The 20,574-nt window shown below is 38.5% G+C and overlaps 1 protein-coding gene across 2 annotated transcripts in view; it reads left to right on the forward strand.

Moving 5' to 3' along the window:
* cntfr (ciliary neurotrophic factor receptor) overlaps positions 1 to 20,574 on the forward strand; it is a 331,119-nt gene that overhangs the window by 113,167 nt on the left and 197,378 nt on the right. The window contains exon 3 of one of the 2 annotated variants that reach the window (XM_007260812.4): positions 16,842 to 16,923. In XM_007260812.4, the coding sequence (XP_007260874.3) occupies positions 16,842 to 16,923 (82 nt within the window). Of the gene's footprint in view, positions 1 to 16,730; positions 16,924 to 20,574 lie in introns of those variants that run through there. The other variant, XM_049468527.1, reaches the window with a different exon arrangement.

The raw sequence follows: 20,574 nt of genomic DNA on the forward strand, positions 1-20,574 counted from the left end.
CCTGGCCTGCATCCAGAGGAGCCGACAAGCTGTGCTGCCTGTGTTGTGTTTATCAACAGACAGCTTGATTCACCCCGACCCCGCCCACCCCCAGAAAAAGAGAAATCGCGCATTTGAAGCTGCTATTCACTGACTCATAGTCGTTATATTATTCGCCCGCCGCCGTGGCCGAAAACTGCACCGCCACACAGGCTCGCGGCCACGCTCACACAGCCTCCTTATGCAGGAAAAAGCATCCTGTGTGCATCTCGCTGTGGGGGATCTGCTTATTTAGCCTCCCGGTTATGGGCCTGGCAGCGTGGTGTGGTCAGCACCCGGGGTGGTCAGGGTTGCGCTTGCTGCCGGAGCAGGAAAGCCCTATTCATGGAGGCTGTATTTTAAGGGCCTTGGTGGAAACCGGGTAAACAAAGTGTTTTTGAACTCGAAAACAGAGGCCGGTTCATAGCTGGACACTTTTAGATTTACCTCAGTAACTCATTTACTCGTTTAGCGTGGACCTGCAGAGAGTGGCGGCGGGTGAATGGTCAGTGTCATGGCGCTGGATTGGCGTTTGCTGAGTTTGTCTTTGAGCAAAAGTATCGAAATGTGTCTTTGGGTTTGAGGAAATGAATGGGACTTATGAAGTATTATATGATGTACTCTCTATTGACTAGGGATGGGAATCATAGAGAATCTCATCATAATACAATAGATATTATCACGATACGGTGCCCTCAAGATAACAATGATATCATAATACTGATATTCTGTGATACTCTACGATATGTTGAAGATAAAAAACTCCTAAGCAAATACCAGAAATGTTAAATGTATTGCATTATTATTTTACATGATAATTTTCTACTAATGCTGTAATGCAAACCATTGTTATTCCATGCATTTACATAACCAGTGCAACTACTGGTGAAGTATGCATTGTTACAGATTTGTACTATTTACACAAAGGCTCCTTTATAAAAGGTTTATAAATAGTTTATAAAGGAGTTTATTAATGTTATTAATCTGGGCTATAAATACTTTATAAATCCTTAATAAGCAGTTACAAAACATAGAAAGGACAACAGTGGTTTCACAGTCATTTATACTGTTAAACCTCAGATCTTTCGGGATGCTACATATATATTATAAACTTTAAATACCCAGATAAATAATTTATCCACTAATCATAACGCATCATTTTATGTTTATTAAAATAAAATAACATTAAATTACTAAAATGACTTTCTATATTATTTTATTAGAGGATACGTTTTATGTGTTATAAATACTAATAAATGGTTTATAAAGTATTTACAAACAGATTACTAATTGTTTAATAAACTCATTAACCTCATAGACTATTTAAAACCCTTTATGAAAGAGCCTTATTGTCAAGTGGTACCTACAGATTCTTAGGGTTATGAAGGTTTTGTCATTATACATGTATATTAGTGTCAGATAGACATAGCAGAACATTGTGTCAATCTTCCCTTAATAAATACTGAATAATGTGTGTGATTGAGGCTTTAATCCATAGTGTCACATGTGTACCGGGAATACATAATAGAAGGCATAACTAATATATAACACCCACAGTGGATAGCGATTGGTGGTAATGATCATGACCGGCGGCATCTGGCTGACATTGTCCGTGCATACAGACATGCGACTCTGTCAGAAATCTCCACATCCACATTTAAATGATAGACAGGGTATGAATAGCATCTCATTCTCTGATAAATAGTTGTCAAAGTGGTCCGTCTGCATGATATGTGATTGTCTGACAGTGTATACTGGACTCCAGATAAAATCCAATTAAAATGATATCACATTATCGCTGCGATTTCCAAAGGTTAGACCAGGTTAAACGATTGGCAGTTTTCTTTAATGAAGAGACCAATCAATTTTTGGCCAGTTTAATTTGAGAATAGTCATAAAAAAAATTGATTGTGTAATTTTTTTAGTGTGCTCATTATCCCTGAACAAATTCCATCGCTCATATCAACCTGACGCTCCATAAATGAGTAAAGTGTTTATGGATATTAGATCTTCAGCCGCAGCAGTGTTTCATGAATTCATCAGAAAGGTATTTTCGTTCTGAGCTCTTAGACTGTATTCAGTTGTGTGTTCAGTGTTCAGACTGCAGGAAAATTGGATTTTCTTTTCAAATCTGATCTGTTGTGAAGACTGTTCACATTTTATTTCGTGATCAGATTTGTGTGTTCAAACCTTATCTGTGGTATTAAGGTCAGTTTCAGTAAATAAGCTTTTTCTACACATTTTTTTCCCCCAAATTACCATTAATCTGAATTGGATTTCGTAAGATGTTTCATTGTTTGACACATTAAAATCCATTTTTAGCATGTACAGAGTTCAGACTGAGACACATCTGTATAAATCTGATTGTAAACCACTTCAAAATGCAATCTGAATCCATTTTTTGCTACAATTACTAAATTTCTAAATTGTATGTGTTTTTTGCTGTCCAGACTTTAAAAAATGATTCTGCATTCAATCTAGATAGACCAAAATTTGGATTTTACATGGCTTCTAACTGTCCACACTATCAAAAATCAATCTGGATAAAATTTATGTATGCCAAAAATTCAATTCTGATTTTGTTTGTTTTCTGGATGTTTAGACTATCATAAATCAATATTTATACAATTTAGACATGACAGAAATGAGATTTCACATTTTCACACAGTTTTTGGCTGTTCAGGCTAACAAAAATTCATCTGGACACCAGCTAACATTTTTTTAACGTTACAGTTAATTCCCTTAAAGAGTTCAAACTGTCTTAATACTTTTTGGATGTTCTTATAACATTGTTATTTATTTCTTTAAAAAAAAAGCTCTCTTAATGTTGCTGCAATATCTCTTGTGTCAGTCTTTTTTCAGTTACAGTTTAATGTTCCCATGATGTTAGTATTTATTTATCTAGCTGTGAACATCATTTAAGAACCATTCTAATAATGTAATGTTTTTTTATGCCATTTAATTACATTAGTACTACTAGACAAATCAAGACTGACACATACAATTGCATAAAAACCTATACAACTGTAATAAAGCTGTAATAAATCTGTAGTTATATTGTTATTACATGGGTTGTTAAAGAATGAATATGAAATATGGCATTATCTTATCCAGAGTGACTTATTACAAGGTTATTACTATTACAGAGGAAGGGTTAATATCGTGTTAGGAGTCTTGCCCAATGACTATTATTGGGGTAGCGCAGTATTCAGTCACCCAGACCTGGAATTGAACCCAAGTCTCCCACATGGAAGCTTACTGGCAGGTGGCGGTGTTATCCACTGCACCACACCAACCACCACTGTGTAATACACAGTTTTATGGCATTTATGTACACTGACCTTATTACACACAAATCCAAATGACTTAAAAACAAAATGGCATAAATTCATATATTCATAATAAGACGCATCTGTACAAATCTGTAGATTAAAATCTCATTTCAAACCACTTCAAAAAGTGATTTGGATTCAGTTTTTGCAAGAAAAATTGAATTGTGCCAAAAAAATCAGATTGTATGTTGCTTCTGGCTGTCCAGACTATCAAAATCAATCTGGATAAAAAATATGCAATCTATGCAAAATTCAGATTTTGTGTGGTTTCTGGGTGTTCGCCCATAAATCATAAGACTATCATAAATCAATATTTATATAGTTTAGACATGACATAAATCAGATTTCACATGGTTTATGGCTGTCCAGACTATAACAACAATGTTATAAGAACATCCAGAAAATATTAAGATAGTCTGAACCTTCTAAAATCATTAACTGTAAAATGCAGGAATTTGTTAGCTGGTGTCCATATGAATTTTTTGATAGTTGATAATCACAGACAGGCTAACATTCCTGAAATCTTTTCAAATCATTGCTAAACGTTCCTATAACATACTCTATTAGCTGGGATGCAAACTAGAAATGCCGTTAAATCGTATTTCTTGTGGTTTATAACTGCCCAGCCTATCAAAAACTCATCTGGACAAGCTAGACATGCCAAGAATCTTCGATTCTTCGATGGCCTTGCAGTCTGAACGTAGCCTTGTTCAAAGCTAATTGATTGCAGAAGACCAGAGCGAGACTCTGTAGGAAATGAATCCCACCAGTGGCCCACACTTGCACACTAGTTCTGTATGTCGCGTCCTGTTTTATTTGCACGGATGGTGTTAACTGGAAACAGAGGCCCGGACCTTCCCGAAAGGTCCGGGAGACGCTTTCTCGCTGAGTTTCCCAGAGAGCCACAGGAGAGCGAAAGCTATCAGAGCTAACTAGGCCTCGGCCGCCCACGGTCCTGCTCTGTTTGCTTAGGTTTGATACACTCAGGAGGGTCAGGGGGTCGGCGACCTGTGTTTGGTTAGGGAGCTCTTCTGGGTGTGGAGCAGGTCCGTTCCTGTGGACGCAATCCAGATGGCTAACCCCCGCTAGCGCTAGCTCAAACACAGCTACGCATGCATGCTCACGAACACTGGGCCACACACACGCCTAAACACACATTTATTCGCAATCTCCCCGACGCACAAACAAGTCAGTGTGGACAGGTGCTAAAAGAGACGTCCGGCGCGTTGTGTGTGTGTGTGTGCTGATGCTGTATCGATTTCTTTGTTCCAATGCATACACCATCGCAGCAGCCCCCGAGTTAGCGGCCCCCCGTCGGGCAGGCCTTGACAGGACTGATAGCGTCTGTAGCAAGCGGTTGAAGACAAAGCCCAGGTCTAGAGGTCAGGCTATTGAATGCATTGCATGCACGCGTGCATGTACAGGCCAGCGCATGGCCTCTATTGCATGGATGTTAATCTGAGCGATCTCTGATAGCATGCAATTGATGTGGGGGAAATTAGTGTCAGGGGCGGCCCAGGAAGCAAGGCTTTAATTACAGGAGATGGACTTCTGTAGGAGTGTGTGTGTGTGTGTGTGTGTGTATGTGTGTAGGTTCAGTACGGGCCAAAAGTTTGGACACACCTTCTCTTTTTCAATTTTCATGACAATTTACATTGTAGATTCTCACTGAAGGCATCAAAACTATGATTGAACACATGTACTTAACAAAAAAAGGTGAAAAAAAATTATATATATATATATATATATATATATATGTATATATATATATATACATATATATATATATATATATATATATATATATATTCTAGTTTCTTCAAAATAGCCCCCCTTTGCTCTGATTACTGCTTTGCACACCCTTGGCATCATTCTCTGAATGAGCTTCAAGAGGTGGCCACCTGAAATGGTTTTCCAACAGTCTTGAAGGAAGGAGTTCCCAGAGGAGTTTATTAGCACTTGTTGCCCCTTTGCCTCCTTCACTCTGTGCTCCAGCTCACCCCAAACCATCTGGATTGGGTTCAGGTCCGGTGACTGTGGAGGCCAGGTCATTTTTTATTAACTCCACATGTGTTCATTCATAGTTTTGATGCCTTCAGTGAGAATCTACAAAGTAAATAGTCATGAAAATAAAGAAAACGCATTGAAAAAGAGAAGGCGTGTCCAAACTTTCAGCCTGTACTGTATGTATGTATGTGTGTGTGTGTGTCAAGAAGGATTTGCGCTCTGGCGTATTATACTGATTATTATTGAGATTGTAGTTATGTATCTCAGTTTAGAGCGCATACAAAAAAAAAACGTAATTAGGTTTGGAATTAGGATTTCGAATAGATTTTATTCAAATCTATTCAAACGCCCACATTTGCGCTCCCTTGCTTTGTTCCCAAACACAATTGTTGACATATTTGTCAGAGAACCTGTAGAGAACCTCTACTCCACATAATTTAGCACTAAATGTTGTTTTTGAGACTGAGTATCAATGGATATTTACAGAGATGCACTTGATAAATCTGTGAACTCTAATGCCTATATATTGATCATTTGATCATTTCAATAAGTTTGGCCCCAACTTCTTGCTGTAGTATGAGCGCACACAGCATCGCTACTGTTGAGTTAAGGAGGCAGATTACTTTTTTATTTAGGTTGGAATATGGATTAAATCTTATAACTCACTCTCATAATCTCACTCTCAAACTACTTTCCTCCTCTTGTCATTCTTAATTTAGTACTAAATGTTGGTTTTGAGACTGAGTATGAGTGGATATTTACAGAGATGCACTTGCTGATAAATCTGTGAATTTTAATGCATATTGATCATTTGATCACTTCACAGTTGTCCAGTTTTGCCCCAACTTCTTGCTGTAGTTAATTCTTTTTACAGAGCCTTGTAACACGAACGCGGTTTTATGTAGTGCGTACGCAAACACAGCGTCGCTACTGTGGAGTTCAGAAGGTAGATTACTTTTTTTATTTATGTTGAATAAAAAATGTGGATTAAATCTCATAACTAGCTCTCACTCACTCACTTACTCTCAAACATCTTGCCTCCTCTTCTTATTGAAACAAAAACTTGAAACAAACTGATCAGTCTGAGTTTGGCGGTTGCTGGGAGGACTGTTCTTGTCTGGCTTCAGTGTGCCAAGGGTAGGGTAAAGTTTGGTGGAGGGGGGATCATTAGTGTATGGGACTGTTTTCAGGAGTTGGGCTCAGATTTGGCGACTGAGTATAAACAGATATTCACAGAGACATGCACACGATAAATCTGTAATCTTTAATGCATATTGATCATTTGATCATTTCAAAAAGTTTGACCCCAACTTCTTGCTGTAGTTAACTCTTTTTTACAGAGCCTTGTGATGTATTAGCGGTTTTAAGTAGTGGGTATGGAAGCACAGCATCGCTACTGTTGAGTTCAGTGGGTAGATTACTTTTTTATTTATGTTGAAATATGGGTTAAATCTCATAACTAACTCCCAGTCTCAAACAACGTGACTTTGGCAGTTGATAGGAGAGCTGTTCTTGTTTGGCTTCACAGTACCACAGGTAAAGTTTGGTAGAGGGGGGATCATTATGATGTGGGGTTACTTTCAGGAGTTGGGCTCAGATCCTTAATTCCAGTAAAAGGAATTCTTAATGCTTCAGTGTACCAACAGCTTTTGGATATTTTCATGCTCCCAACTTCGCAGGAACTTTCGCGGGTTTGGGGATGGCGTCTTCCTGTTCCAACATGACTGCATATAAATGCACAATGCAAGGTCCAGAAAGTCTTGGATGAACTTGTCTGATGAACTCTCAAACAACTTGAGAAGCCTCCTCTTCTCGTTCTTCTGCTTCTATTATCATTGAAACTCCAAATTGTTAAACTAAGTTCCTCTACTGTCCAGTAAAAGAAGGTTTTACGCTAGATTTTAGAGCATTGCTGTGAGGATTTAACTGCATTCAGCAAGAAGAGTTTATGTTAACCTGCTTCAGGACTCTCACAGAGAAAAAAATCTCACAGAAAATATTGCTACAGACTAAACTTAGCAAAGCGTAACACACTGAAAACGCCCAAGTATACTTTATATTTCAAACTTAGTCTAAAAAAAATAGTTTTCTATCTTGTTTTGACTTGAGTAAACCAAAGCACATCCTGTATTCATAAAGGATGAACCTGGTCTCAACCCAAGCCGGTGATAAAAGACTAGCCTGAACAGGCCAACCCATAAACTAAGCTTAAAAAAGTATCCGAGCTGAAGCTAAACATCTTCCATCTTAACTGTGTGGACAGACAACATTACCGCACAAATATTGGCTTTACGTTGCACACTTATCTCCTTGACATCAGAGCCAAAGAGCAGTTGCTTCTCATGGAGGATGCTGGAATGTTGTGATAAGAATCAATGCTAATGTCTTTAGCATGCTAGCACTGCTGTTCTATCTACAAACACAAATGGATTATTGATTAGAAAAGTTTTTAAAATGTGCTTTGGGCATACTTTAAGAAATTGGCAGAATTGTGAACTGATTTCAGTGAGTTATGAGTGATAAAAAGTCAATAATAATACATATTTTTTTTCTCATTATGAAGGGAGTTTTAAAAACAGAGGAGCTACTTTTTTAGATACTCCATCTAACATTGTGATGAGACATGGCATTTCTTCGTTCAGTCTTCCTTTGAATAAAAAACACTTTTGATAGTTTTGCTGTTGCCAAGGTCAGTTTGATCTCCTTTCAGAGTTTCAGATCGAGTTATTTTGTGGTTTCTAGCTAAATCTGGCTTGGTGCACCTTTTAATCTTAACCATTTTTTTTAATTCAGAAGAGAACTTCTGCTCAAACCACTAGTTTCAGGTGTGGTGCTAATAAGGGGTATAGTAGTTTTCCTAACAGTCCAGAAAAGTCAATTTGTACAATTTCCTCACTATTAAATATTCCACAGTCAACTGTCAGTGGTATTAACACAAAGTGGAAGCAACTGGAAATTAAACCAACTTTCTGCAGAGTAAATAATTACAGACCTTCAAACATGTTGCTTCAAAGTAGCTCAAGAACAGACGAGAGTAGAGAGCATCATGGAATGGGTTTACATGTTCAAACAGCTGCATCGATACTCAAAGAAATGGGCTCTAGTTTGTTCTCTGTATTGACCCATCATGCATTTCTGTTTGTTAGTCCGATGGACGAACCTTTATTATGCCAAGGGTAAAGTTTGGTGGAGGTGGGATCATTATAATGTGGGGTTGTTTTCAGGAGTTCGGCTCAGCTTCTTGCTTTGTTATGCCAACAGATTTTGGATAATTTTATGGTTCCAACTTTGCGAGAACAGTTTGGGGATGGCTCCTTCCTGTTCTAACATAACGCTCATGACTTATATATATATATATATATATACTGTATGCTATAGAGTCAGTTTTCCAGACTGGAATTGAGCCTGGTCTTTGACTACACAGCACTTTTTAAATAGAAACCTTAACCCCTTTCTACTAAACTGCTCTATAAAGTTCATAAAGATCCTCTAGACTCTAGAGTGGTTTGGGCTCTAGATTGTTCTCTGCAGTGACCCATCATGCTTTTCTGCCTTGCAGTCCGATGGATGAGCCTGAGTTTGCCGGCTGCCAAGAGAACTGTACTGTGTGTTTGACTTCATTGTGCCATGGGTAAAGTTTGGTAGAGGGGCGATCATTATGATGCTGGGTTCTTTTCAGCAGTTGGGCTCAGCTTCTTAGTTCCAGTGAAAGAAACTCTTAATGCTTTGTTATGCCAACAGATTCTGGACAATTTCATGCTCATAACTTTGAGAAAACAGTTTGGGGATGGCTCTTTCATGTTCCAACATGACGCTCACTACTGCTATATACATTATGTTATAGGGTCAGTTTCCCAGACAAGAATGAAGCCTAGACCTTGACTACACAGACTTTTTTATATAGGAACCTTAACCCAAGTGTAAAGGGGATCATTATGATGTATGGTTGTTATCGGGAGTTATCAGGCTCAGCTTCTTTGTTCCAGTAAAAGAATCCTTTAATGCTTTGTTATGCCAACAGATTCTGGACAGTTTCATGCTCCTAACTTTGCGAGAACAGTTTGGGGATGGCTCCTTCCTGTTCTAACATAACGCTCATGACTGCTATATATACTGTATGCTATAGAGTCAGTTTTCCAGACACAAATTAAGCCTGGTCTTTGACTACTACTTCGACAACACTTGTCTATCAACCTGCTCTATAAAGTTCATAAAGAGCCCATAGACTAGAAATCTTTAAGCACTCACATTTCTGTTAAAATTTGAGGGGGTTAATTAACTCATTTCAGGTCTGTCTAAATCTAGAACAGACAGTTTTTAACAGTTTAACCTCCAGTTTAAGCAGCAAACTTTACAGCGCGTCAGGTGAGGCTCTGTGAAAACTCTTCAGAAGAATTCCTAATCAAAGCGTCTCGCTCGTAACTCCTGCGAGGCAGCATCGTCTCCGCCGCGCTCGGCTTCATGACTAACCTTAGCGATCCACCTCGGGTTCTCTTTCTCTCTCTTCGTCTCTCTCTCTATTTCTCTCTATTCCTTTTTTTTTCTCTCCCCAAAACGCCCAGCTGCCACCGGTGCCATCTGCATTAAACATCTCCCCTAATCTTCATATCTTTTAAAGCAGATAGATTCATAATGGGCTACACTTTCACACATTCAGAGCTTTTCCCAAGGAGAGAAGAAGGTGGAAAATAAAACAGACAATAAAAAACGGAGATGGGGCGGGGCGGGGGGTTGGGGGCTTTTATGATTTCTGGCGGCGTGTCTGTCAGTCAGCGGTACGGTGGGACTTCTCCGGCTGGGCCTGGGATTCTATTTTGTGATACTTCATACCCTCTCTCGCCAAGTATTCAGCCTGGAATTTCCAATTTAAATGCAAATTGTACAGGACATCACAAAGAACCTGAAACGAGAGCGAGAGAAAATCATTCAGTAGCTCCGATGAATTATATATTTTAATTAAGCACCCACCCAAACGCCTATTCAGCACCGAAAAGCCATAAATAAAAAAATGAATAAATAAATATGGAAGTAGATGAAGGGAAAATAGATGATTCTCAATTGGCTGGCATTATTATACAGTCCTCAGTGCCACGGGGTGTCATTAAGAAAAAAAGATCCTGAGCTGTCAGATATCAAACTTATTGTTCTAGAGTTTGATAGGCTAAATGCTACTTACGGCCCGGAGAGAAAGAGTGGAATTCTAAAGCGGTGACAGGGAGATGCAATTTTAATTTCACCGCCGTCACTACGCTTTATTTCTGTAATGCAGGAATAAATACGAAGTGTCAATCAACAGATATCCTCCCGTATCCGGCTGGAGGCTCGGCGCCAAACTTTCTAGGAATCCAGAATGCGCGGCTTTGACAAGCGCCGGTAATTGAAAATATCAGTTTATATAGTTTAACTGTTTTGCGTTTGATATTTCCGTGCTGGATTTCATTCAGAAACACTTTGAGGACGATCGGTAATGAACTCCAGTGGAAACAGGACTCATTCATAATTGATAGAGAATATTACTGATGTATTTTACTGCAAAATGTCTGTATGTATGTATGTATGTTTCAATCCTCAGAGTCATTGTGAAGCGGTTTAATGTGTTTCATTGTATGTACAGCATTTTTTTTATATAATTTTATTTCTAGTTTTTAATCCCGTTTTCTCCACATTGTACAAGTGCAGTGTTCTTTAGTTTCTGTGGGACACGGCAAGTCATGGGACACAATTCTTGTTTGTGTTCCATGAATTTTGGAATTCTTAGGCAGATAATGTCACTGTCCAATGAAAACAAGTACCTTCATTTTTGTCAGTTTTTAGTTTATTACATAACTTGAGCAGACAATCTGTCCCTTTGGCAAACTGTGCCAACATTTCACGATGAACGACCCAATAGGAATCTATTTGCAAGAAATTTAAGTTACAAATGAAAATTATGAACATCTATTGAAGATCTATGGATCTATCTATCTAAAAGTAGTGTGTAAGACTGGTGGAGGTGAGTATGCCAAGATGCATGAAAAGTGTGATTAAAACCGGCATTATTCCACCAAATATTGATATATAGCCGTTTCCCAATTCTCATCTATCTATCTATCTATCTATCTATCTATCTATCTATCTATCTATCTATCTATCTATCTATCTATCTATCTATCTATCTATCTATCTATCTATCTATCTACTCAGAATTGTAAAGTGTTGAGTTGCTGTTAAAGGCTCCCTACACTGAGCTCCACTGTCTCAGAAAATGATCAGTGATATTTCAAAACTAAGGAAATATCCCCTTGTCTTGTTTTGACTTGAGTAAATAAATGCACATCCTGTGTTTAACGAGGCTAGAAAGCTAGCTCTAACAGGCTGACACATAAACAGAGCTGTAATAAGTAGCCGAGCGAAAGCTAAACATCCTCCATCTTTGAGTGTGTGGACAGACAACATTACCGCACAAATATTAGGTTTACATCACACACTTATCTTCTCGACACCAGAGCCAAAGCGGCGTTTGTTCTCGTGGAGGAGGCTGGAGCGCGGCTCGGCTCTTTCATGTTGGCGAGCTAGTGTTGTGATAAGCTTCGCTGCTAAATACCCTTAGCGTGTTAGCCTTCCCCGCGCTGCTACGCTGTGATTTCCTGTTTAACTGTAATGAATAAGTACCGCTGGGATCATGGGAAACAATTAAGTGGTGTAAAAAGTGTATTAGTCTTCTGCTTGAGTTCCCTCCCATGGCTTCCTCTGTGTTTTTAACTGGGGAAATGTGTTTTTCTCTCGCCGCTAACGCCGTACCGCGCGTCTGCTGCTGAAAAATGCTCCTCTCGCTGTTGTTCTAACTGTGGGCTCCTTTTAATGTTTGAAGTGTGGGAGATACTTAGCGAGACGGATTGATACCCCAACCCTGGGAAGTGTTGTTCTTGGTCGTGGTTCTTCAGATGCTTGGCTCGGGGAGTCTTCTGAGGAGCAGAGGAACGGGGAGAGGGGAGGGAGGAACACAGCCTGTCAAAAGTTTGGGAACAGCAAGCCTGTGTATAAATACTGTCGTTTTGACAGTATTTTGGGAATAATATAAGATTCCATACAGTTTATGCCTTTATTGGAAGGTTATTGCTGATAAGCAGTCTGAACCCTTTCAGCTGTTTAAATAACATTTGGACCAAAATGCGGGAGGAGTTTCAGTGCCGCATGTGGTTCATTCTAAAATTAAACGTTCATTTTGCATCTTCTAGGTGAAAAACTAAATGAAAATTATTCATTTATTTCTGAAAAAAACATATATAGGTTTATATATCTAAGATTGACGATCACAAGCCATCATACCAAGCTGAACTGCTTGAATTTTTGCACCAGGAGTAGCAGCATAAAGCAGTGTGTAAGACTGGTGGAGGAGAACAAGCCAATATGCATAAAAACAGGGTTTTTCCACCAAATATTGGTTTCTGAACTCTTAAAACTTTATTAATGTAAACGTGTTTCCTCTGCATTATTTGAGGTCTGAAATCTCTGTATCGTTTTTGTTATTTCAGCCATTTCTCATTTTCTGCAAATAAATGCTCTAAATGACAATATTTTAATTTGGAATTTGAGAGAAATGTTGTCTGTAGTTTATAGATATTAACATTAACATTTTAAAAATCATTTTCAAGTAGTTTAGGCAAAAAAAATGTCAACTCTTTGTTTTAAATAGTGTAAACTATTGATGATAAGCAAATTCTTTTTTTTACTTTCTACCCCTCCATCCATCCATCCATCCATCCATCCATCCATTCACCCATCCATTCACCCATCCATCCTTCCATCTCATATCTTGGTTAACTTTACCGTAGAGTCTGGTTTGACACCATTGGCTCTTTAAGTGGAAGACAAACATTACAGTCTTTAGAATAAAGATATTCATTTTCATACCTTTTACACAGCAGTTTATTTATTTACTAGTACCCTTCTGCATAATCAGTGCAATTACACATTCTTACCACAGAGGTCTCCAAATCCCTGGATGCCCCTAATGCTCCTAATGCTTACAGACTGTTGCGTTAAGTAGGTCCTTAGAGATTTCCTAAGGCCCAATCTCATTTCACCCCGTGGCCCTACCATTTAGAGCTAAATGGTAGGGCCATGGGTTGCGATTCTTGTTAGGCTTGAGGGGGAGGGGGAAGAGTTAGGACTGCATGACCCTTCAAACTGAGATTTTTCAGAGCTGACAATAAAAAAAACCTACAAATGACAACTAATACAGTTTTTTCCCAAATGTATAAACGCATTTCTAGAAACTTGGCTCAGTTTCTCAAAACTCTAAACACAAACTGAAAATTATTAACTGCCCAAATCTCTAGCAAAACTGAGTCCTTCCACCGAAACACCACACAGCTATTTATATACTTATCTCCTGCAGAGCATCAAAAGTAATCAGAAGTATTTGGTTATGCTTTTGACTTCATGAGGCAACTGTTTCACACAAATTCAAATGCATACAAGTCCATGGAACTAGGTTGGTTGTCTGTTCTTTATATTTATTTATCTTTATCTTTATATTTATTATAACAACCACTTTATTACCATATTCTTAGTGTCTAGTTTAAATGTTTTAGTTTCCTTTTTCTTCATAAGCATAAAAAAACGACATATTTCAGGGTAGAACGGAAAAATAAAACTAAATAAAAGCTGATTAAACTCTTTTTTTAGCTCCTCATCGTAGAGGTATTAAGAAACAGGAAATAATAATTCATTGCTGCAACACCTGCCCCCTTTCTAAAGACATTTGATGCCCTAAAGTTAACTAGTTTACCTGCAGCAGGTAGGTTGCTGAACTTTGGTGCTCCACTGCTATAGCTATGTCTGAATCAGGAGGTTGACGGGTTGTCCCAATTTGTAGGGTGAGCATTTCTCTTCTTCCCCTTGTAACGCTGTTCTAAGGGAAGGGTTACACTCAAAAATAAGGGATAGGGATAAAAAAAGATCAATGGATTTGGGCCTAAGTGTCCATTGGTCAGTTTTGTCAAAAATATGGATAGATGCACCAATCCACCAAATCATCAGTTAGACATGGTGAGGGACAGAACAGAAATACTCAGCTGCACAGACTTTCACATAAATAATAATAGGAATGTCAAAAAAAATGAATTAGATATGCCAGTGCATTTGGTGATACCAGACGGCTAAAAAAGTAGCTTTTGAGCTTCTTTTGCAAATCTGCCAAGTTCTTTAAACTTGGTAACTTAGTACTTTTCTGGAAAGCTTTTTTTTATTTATTTTTTTAGAACAGTCGCCATAAAACGATTTAGTTGTGGATGGAGCATAGATTGGAGAATCACCAAAAAATTGATTAATAAAAGTCTTAAAACTGCAGAAGGAATCAGGGTGTCTCCAAACTTTTTTTTAACAGAGAGAGTACGGAGGAGAAAGCAGCCGGACGGATGCAGAAAGTGGGTAGTGGCAGTGAGTCAGTGAAAGAGAGAGGAAGAGGGGATCAGTCAGTGTGAGGGGGCTTCATCATGAGGTCAGGGTGGGTGATGTGGTCCGAGGGCGAGCGAGAGACAAGTGTGCAGTAGTGGTAGACTTCCTGTAAAAGCCAGAAAAGCCTGAAAACATCCGCAGACATACAGAGCCTGGTATTGTTTACTCCTTCTCTCAGTCTCTCTCTCTCTCCATCCCTCTCCATCTCTCTCTCTCTCTATCTCTTTATTTCAATCCCTCTCTTTTTACCCTGAGGCCGGAGGGAGGAGGCTGAGGTCAGGCTCTCTGACTCCACTGGCCCTTTAAAGCCCAGTGCTTGCATGTGTGTTAGTGAGTGTGTGTTAGTGAGGAGTGTGTGTGTGTGCGCGCGTGTGTGTGTGTGTGTGTGTGTGTGTGTGTGTGTGTGTGTGTGTGTGTGTGTGTCTGTGCGAGGAGCCAGCGCTCCCTGTGGGCGCTGATTCTATTGATCAGCTGCTGTAAGATGAGAGTGAAAGGCAGCGAAGGTGCGAGACATAGAGGCAAGCAGAGCAGAGAGAGAGAGAAAGAGAAAGAGAGAGAGGAGCGAGAGACATTTATAAAAATATAGACAAAGTGATAGCAGAGAGAGGAAGAGAGAGGCTAAGAGAACTAGAGACAGATTGAACGAGAGAGAGAAAGCGATCGAGAGAGAGAGATATTATTGAGAGACATTATCGAAGATATAGAGAAAGTGATAGGAGAGAGAAAGACAGACACAGAATAAGAGAGAGAGAGAGAGAGAGATATTGACAGATATGGCAAAGAGGAAGAAAGAGGCAGGCTAAGAGAACTAAAAATGGAACGAAAATAAGCGAGTGACACAGAGAAAGTGCTTGGAGAGACAAGCTAAGAGGGAGAAGAGCGAGAGACATTGACAGTAACCTAGAGAAAGTGATAGTAGAAAGAGGAAGAGAGAGGCTAAGAAAATTAGAGACAGATAGAACGAGAGAGAGAGAGAGAGAGAGAGAGAGAGAGAGAGAGAGAGATTGACAGATATAGCAAAAGTGATTGGGAGAGAGAGAGAGAGAGAGAGGTTAAGAGAACTAAAAGTAGAAAGGAAATGAGCGAGTGACACTGAGAAAGTGATAGGAGAGAGAGAGAGAGAGAGAGAGAGATTGACAGATATAGCAAAAGTGATTGGGAGAGAGAGAGAGAGAGAGAGAGAGAGGCTAAGAGAACTAAAGCGAGAAAGGAAATGGGTGAGTGACACTGAGAAAGTGCTAGGAGAGATAGAGAGAGAGAGAAGACATGAACGAGAGCCATTGACAGATGTAGAGAAAGTGATAGTAGAAAGAGGAAGAGAGAGGCTAAGAAAATTAGAGACAGATAGAACGAGAGAGAGAGAGAGAGAGAGAGAGAGAGATTGACAGATATAGCAAAAGTGATTGGGAGAGAGAGAGAGAGGTTAAGAGAACTAAAAGTAGAAAGGAAATGAGCGAGTGACACTGAGAAAGTGATAGGAGAGAGAGAGAGAGAGAGAGAGAGAGAGAGATTGACAGATATAGGAAAAGTGATTGTGAGAGTGAGAGAGAGAGAGAGAGAGAGAGAGGCTAAGAGAACTAAAGCGAGAAAGGAAATGGGTGAGTGACACTGAGAAAGTGCTAGGAGAGATAGAGAGAGAGAGAAGACATGAACGAGAGCCATTGACAGATGTAGAGAAAGTGATAGGAGAGAGAGGCTAAGAGAGCTAGACAGAGAGAGAGAAGCAATGAGCGAGAGACATTTACATAGACATCAAGAAAGTGATAGGAGAGAGAGAGGGGGAGAGAGAGGAGCTTAAAGAACTAGAGTGCGAGAGAGAGAGACAAGCAGAGGGGAGGGAGGAGAGTGAAGGAGGGCGGGGGATGAGGAGACAGTCATAGAAAGAGATTGAGTGAGAGAGGGTGGTAGAGAGAGAGAGAGAGAGAGGGAGAGAGAGAGGGAGGAATCTCCTGATGTTGGCTGGTCATCAGTGCTGCTGGGTGGGTGTTTCTGGCCGGAAGCTTACCGTCGCCCCTGTGTGTGTGTGTGTGTGTGTGTTTGCAGATGGCCAACATTGTGACGTCGGTGTGCTGTGTGGTGCTCGCCGTGGTGGTGGTGGTGTATGCCCAGAGACGCAGCCAGCAAGGTAAGACCTTCCTCTTTTTGCTTGTCCATCCCTGCACACACACACACACACACACACACACACACACACACATATTTACACACACACAAACACACACACACACACACACACACTTGTTCTCTCTGTGGTCCAGGCTTATGCTGCTAGCTTAGTGGATCCGACTCTGTTGTGGTTTTTTAACCAGTCAAACTCTCTCTGGGGCAGTTTACCAGATCTAGTCCACTTAGATTAAGATGAAAGATGAAGTTTAATTTAGTTTAAACTGGATTGTGAATGGTGTAAAATCTAATTTTAGCTATAAAAGCTATTTTTGTTAGTTTTAGGCATTTTTGACATGCATTTTTAAAGTTTTTCATGATCAGCACATAATTATTATATAAGAATGATTCATGTAGGTATAAAGGCCACTGCATCATTGTGCCAGTTTGAGGTGGACAGCTAAAGTTTATGTTGTGTTAAGTTGTGTTTTTAATGAGCTCATTTTACTCTAAACATGCTTTAAAAGTGCTTATACCTCTTTCGTGGTCTATGCTTTTGTTTGTGCTTGAACCCGCAGATTGCCATCAACTGTTATATAGCAAATTATGATTTTAATTTGATAGAAAATGCGATTTCCTGCTCTTTTTACATCTCTTATATAAGCCTTATTATATAAGACTAAAAGTGTTTTTAAAATTGCTTTAAAAGTGATTTTGCCTCTCTTATGCAATGCCTTTGCTTTAGTATTCTTAGTTTCTCGTGCAAGCTGGTTCATACTTAAGCCCGCAGATTGCCATCAACTGTTAGAACAAATTATATTCGTTTGTCATCTCTTTTTACATTAGACTAAAAGTGCTTTAAAAGTGCTTATACCTCTTTCGTGGTCTATGCTTTAGTTTGTGCTTGAACCCGCAGATTGCCATCAACTGTTATATAGCAAATTATGATTTTAATTTGATAGAAAATGCGACTTCCTGCTCTTTTTACATCTCTTATATAAGCCTTATTATATAAGACTAAAAGCGTTTTTAAAATTGCTTTAAAAGTGATTTTGCCTCTCTTATGCAATGCCTTCGCTTTAGTATTCTTAGTTTCTCGTGCAAACTGGTTCATACTTAAGCCCGCAGATTGCCATCAACTGAACAAATTATATTTGTTTGTCATCTTTAAAAGTGTGCTTTAAAAGTGCCTTTTTTATACCTCTCTCATGGCCTTTGCTTTTGGTGTCATCATGTGTTTGTGCTTAAACCCACAGATTGCCATCAGCCGTTATAGCAAATTATATATTTTTTTTAAATAGAAATTGTGATTTCCTACTCTTTTCACATCTCTTTTTATTAAACTAAAGGTGATTTTAAAGTGCCTTTTAAAAGTGCTTTTGCCTCTCTTATGGCCTTTGCTTTAGTAGGCATTGTCATGCAAGCCAGTTTGCGCTTGAGCCTGCAGATTGCTATTAACGGTCACATTAACTAATGATGCATTTATAAACTGTGATTTCCTTTTCTTTTGTCATCTGTTTTTACATTAGCATAAAAGTATTTTTAGACCTTCTTAAACCTCAACAGCTTTAGTTATCATCTTTATTCAAGCCAGTTTGCACTTAAACCCGCAAATCATGTTTTTATGATTTGAGATTTCCTTCCATTTTTCACCTTTTATTTGACTTTAGACTAAACATGTTTTTTTTAAAGTGCTTATACTTCTCTAATGGTCTATGCTTTAGTTGTCATCATCATGCAAATGAGTTTTTGCTTGAATTCACAGATTGCCATCGACCGTTAGAGCAAATTCTGATTTTATTTTTTATAGAAAATGTGATTTCCAACTCTTTTCTCATTTCTTTATATTCTAATATAAATATAAAATATGAAAGTGTTTTAAAAGTGCTTTAATAGTGCTTATGCCTCTCTTATGGCCTTTGCTTTAGTAAGCATCATCATGCAAACTAGTTCACACTTAAGATTGCAGATTGTCATCAACTGTTACAACATTTATTTTTTTTTACCTATTTTTGTCACCTCTTTGTACATCATTGTGCCAAAGAGAGTGTTTTAGATGCCTTTTAGGGGCCCTTAATGCCTCATGTGCTAGTAGGCATTGCCATGCAAGAATGCCACTTATTTACACAGCTATTTATAAGCTATTTATAAACTATGATTTATTTTCTTTCGTCATCTGTTTTTACATTAGCATAAAAGTGTAAAAAAACACCTTTTTAAATCTCACCAGCGTATGCTTTTTTTCAGTAGTCATCACTGGGCAAGCCAGTTCGCGCTTGAACCCGCAGATTGCCGTCAACAGTTACAACAAATCATGTTTTTTATGAATTGAGATTTCCTTTCCTTTTCCTAACTTTTATTTTACATTAGACTAAACATGTTTTAAAAGTACGTATACCTGTCATATGACGCATGTTTTAGTTATCATCATCGTGCATGCCAGTTTGTGCTTAAAACGGCAGATTGCCTTTAACAATTATAACAAATACTTTTTTTTATAAACTGCGATTTCCTATCTTTTTCTCAACTCTTTTCAAGTTATCCTAAACGCGTTTTAGACATTCCTACATTCTTACGTTCTTCTTAGATGCCGGCCTAAGCTTTAGTAAGAATAAGTGTGGAAGCCAGTTTGTGCTTGATTGCCATCAATTGTTATATATATATATATATATATATATATATATATATATATATATATATATATATATATATATATATATATATCCTCTTAAGACCTAGACTTTTGCATGGTGTGCATTTACATTTTTCCTAGCTATTTTCTAAATAGTAGGACCTAAATTAACTTTTTCAAAACATTATTCTCGCTATTTGGATCAGGAGGACCCAATTAGTCCAAAAACAAAATGTATGCACATTTCTGTCTGAACTGGCTGTAGAAACCTTTGACTGGGATTCCCGTTATCTTGTTTACAATCAATTTAATAAGTGTAATGTTGTCATGTGACCACTAGATGGTACAGGCAGTGTCTCCATATGATGCCAAAGGGTCAATGTTTAAAAAAAAATAAGTATCATGGTGCAGAGAGGCAGAATGTAATGTCCACATATGAGGACACGGGATCTTTAGAGGATATATATATATTTATTTATTTATTTTTTTAAATACTGAAATATTTGACCTTTTTTGCATAAATGTTTTAGATTTCTTTTGGAGGTCCTTAATACTTCATGCTCTAGTAGACATCACTTTTTATTATTATGTAAGATTGCCACTTGCAACAATATTACGTATTATGATAAATTATTTTATAGTTGATTTTAAAAGGAGATTAATTTTGGGGTAAAGTTGAATTATTGCCATTCTTATATGCCCTATCATTCACCTTGTTTAGTCTCTCTCTCTCTCTCTCTCTCTGTATATATATATATATATATATATATACTTTCACTTTTTCATCTCTCATAACCTTTCTCTCTCTCTTTTCTATCTTTATCTTTGTTTTAGTCTCTCTCTCTCTCTCTCTCTCTCTCTCTCTCTCTCTCTCTCTCTCTCTCTCTCCTGTCTGGGTGAAACAGAGGAGTCACAGTGTGAGCAAAGAAGGGCCAGACTGCTATCACCTGACCACAGGGTGGGGTGTGTGTGTGTGTGTGTGTGTGTGTGTGTGTTGTATTAGTCGTGGCCTAGTTGCCTGTAGAGAGACTTCCCTGTCAC

Source organism: Astyanax mexicanus, chromosome 20 (assembly GCF_023375975.1).
Source record: "Astyanax mexicanus isolate ESR-SI-001 chromosome 20, AstMex3_surface, whole genome shotgun sequence".
Lineage (NCBI taxonomy): Eukaryota > Metazoa > Chordata > Actinopteri > Characiformes > Acestrorhamphidae > Astyanax > Astyanax mexicanus.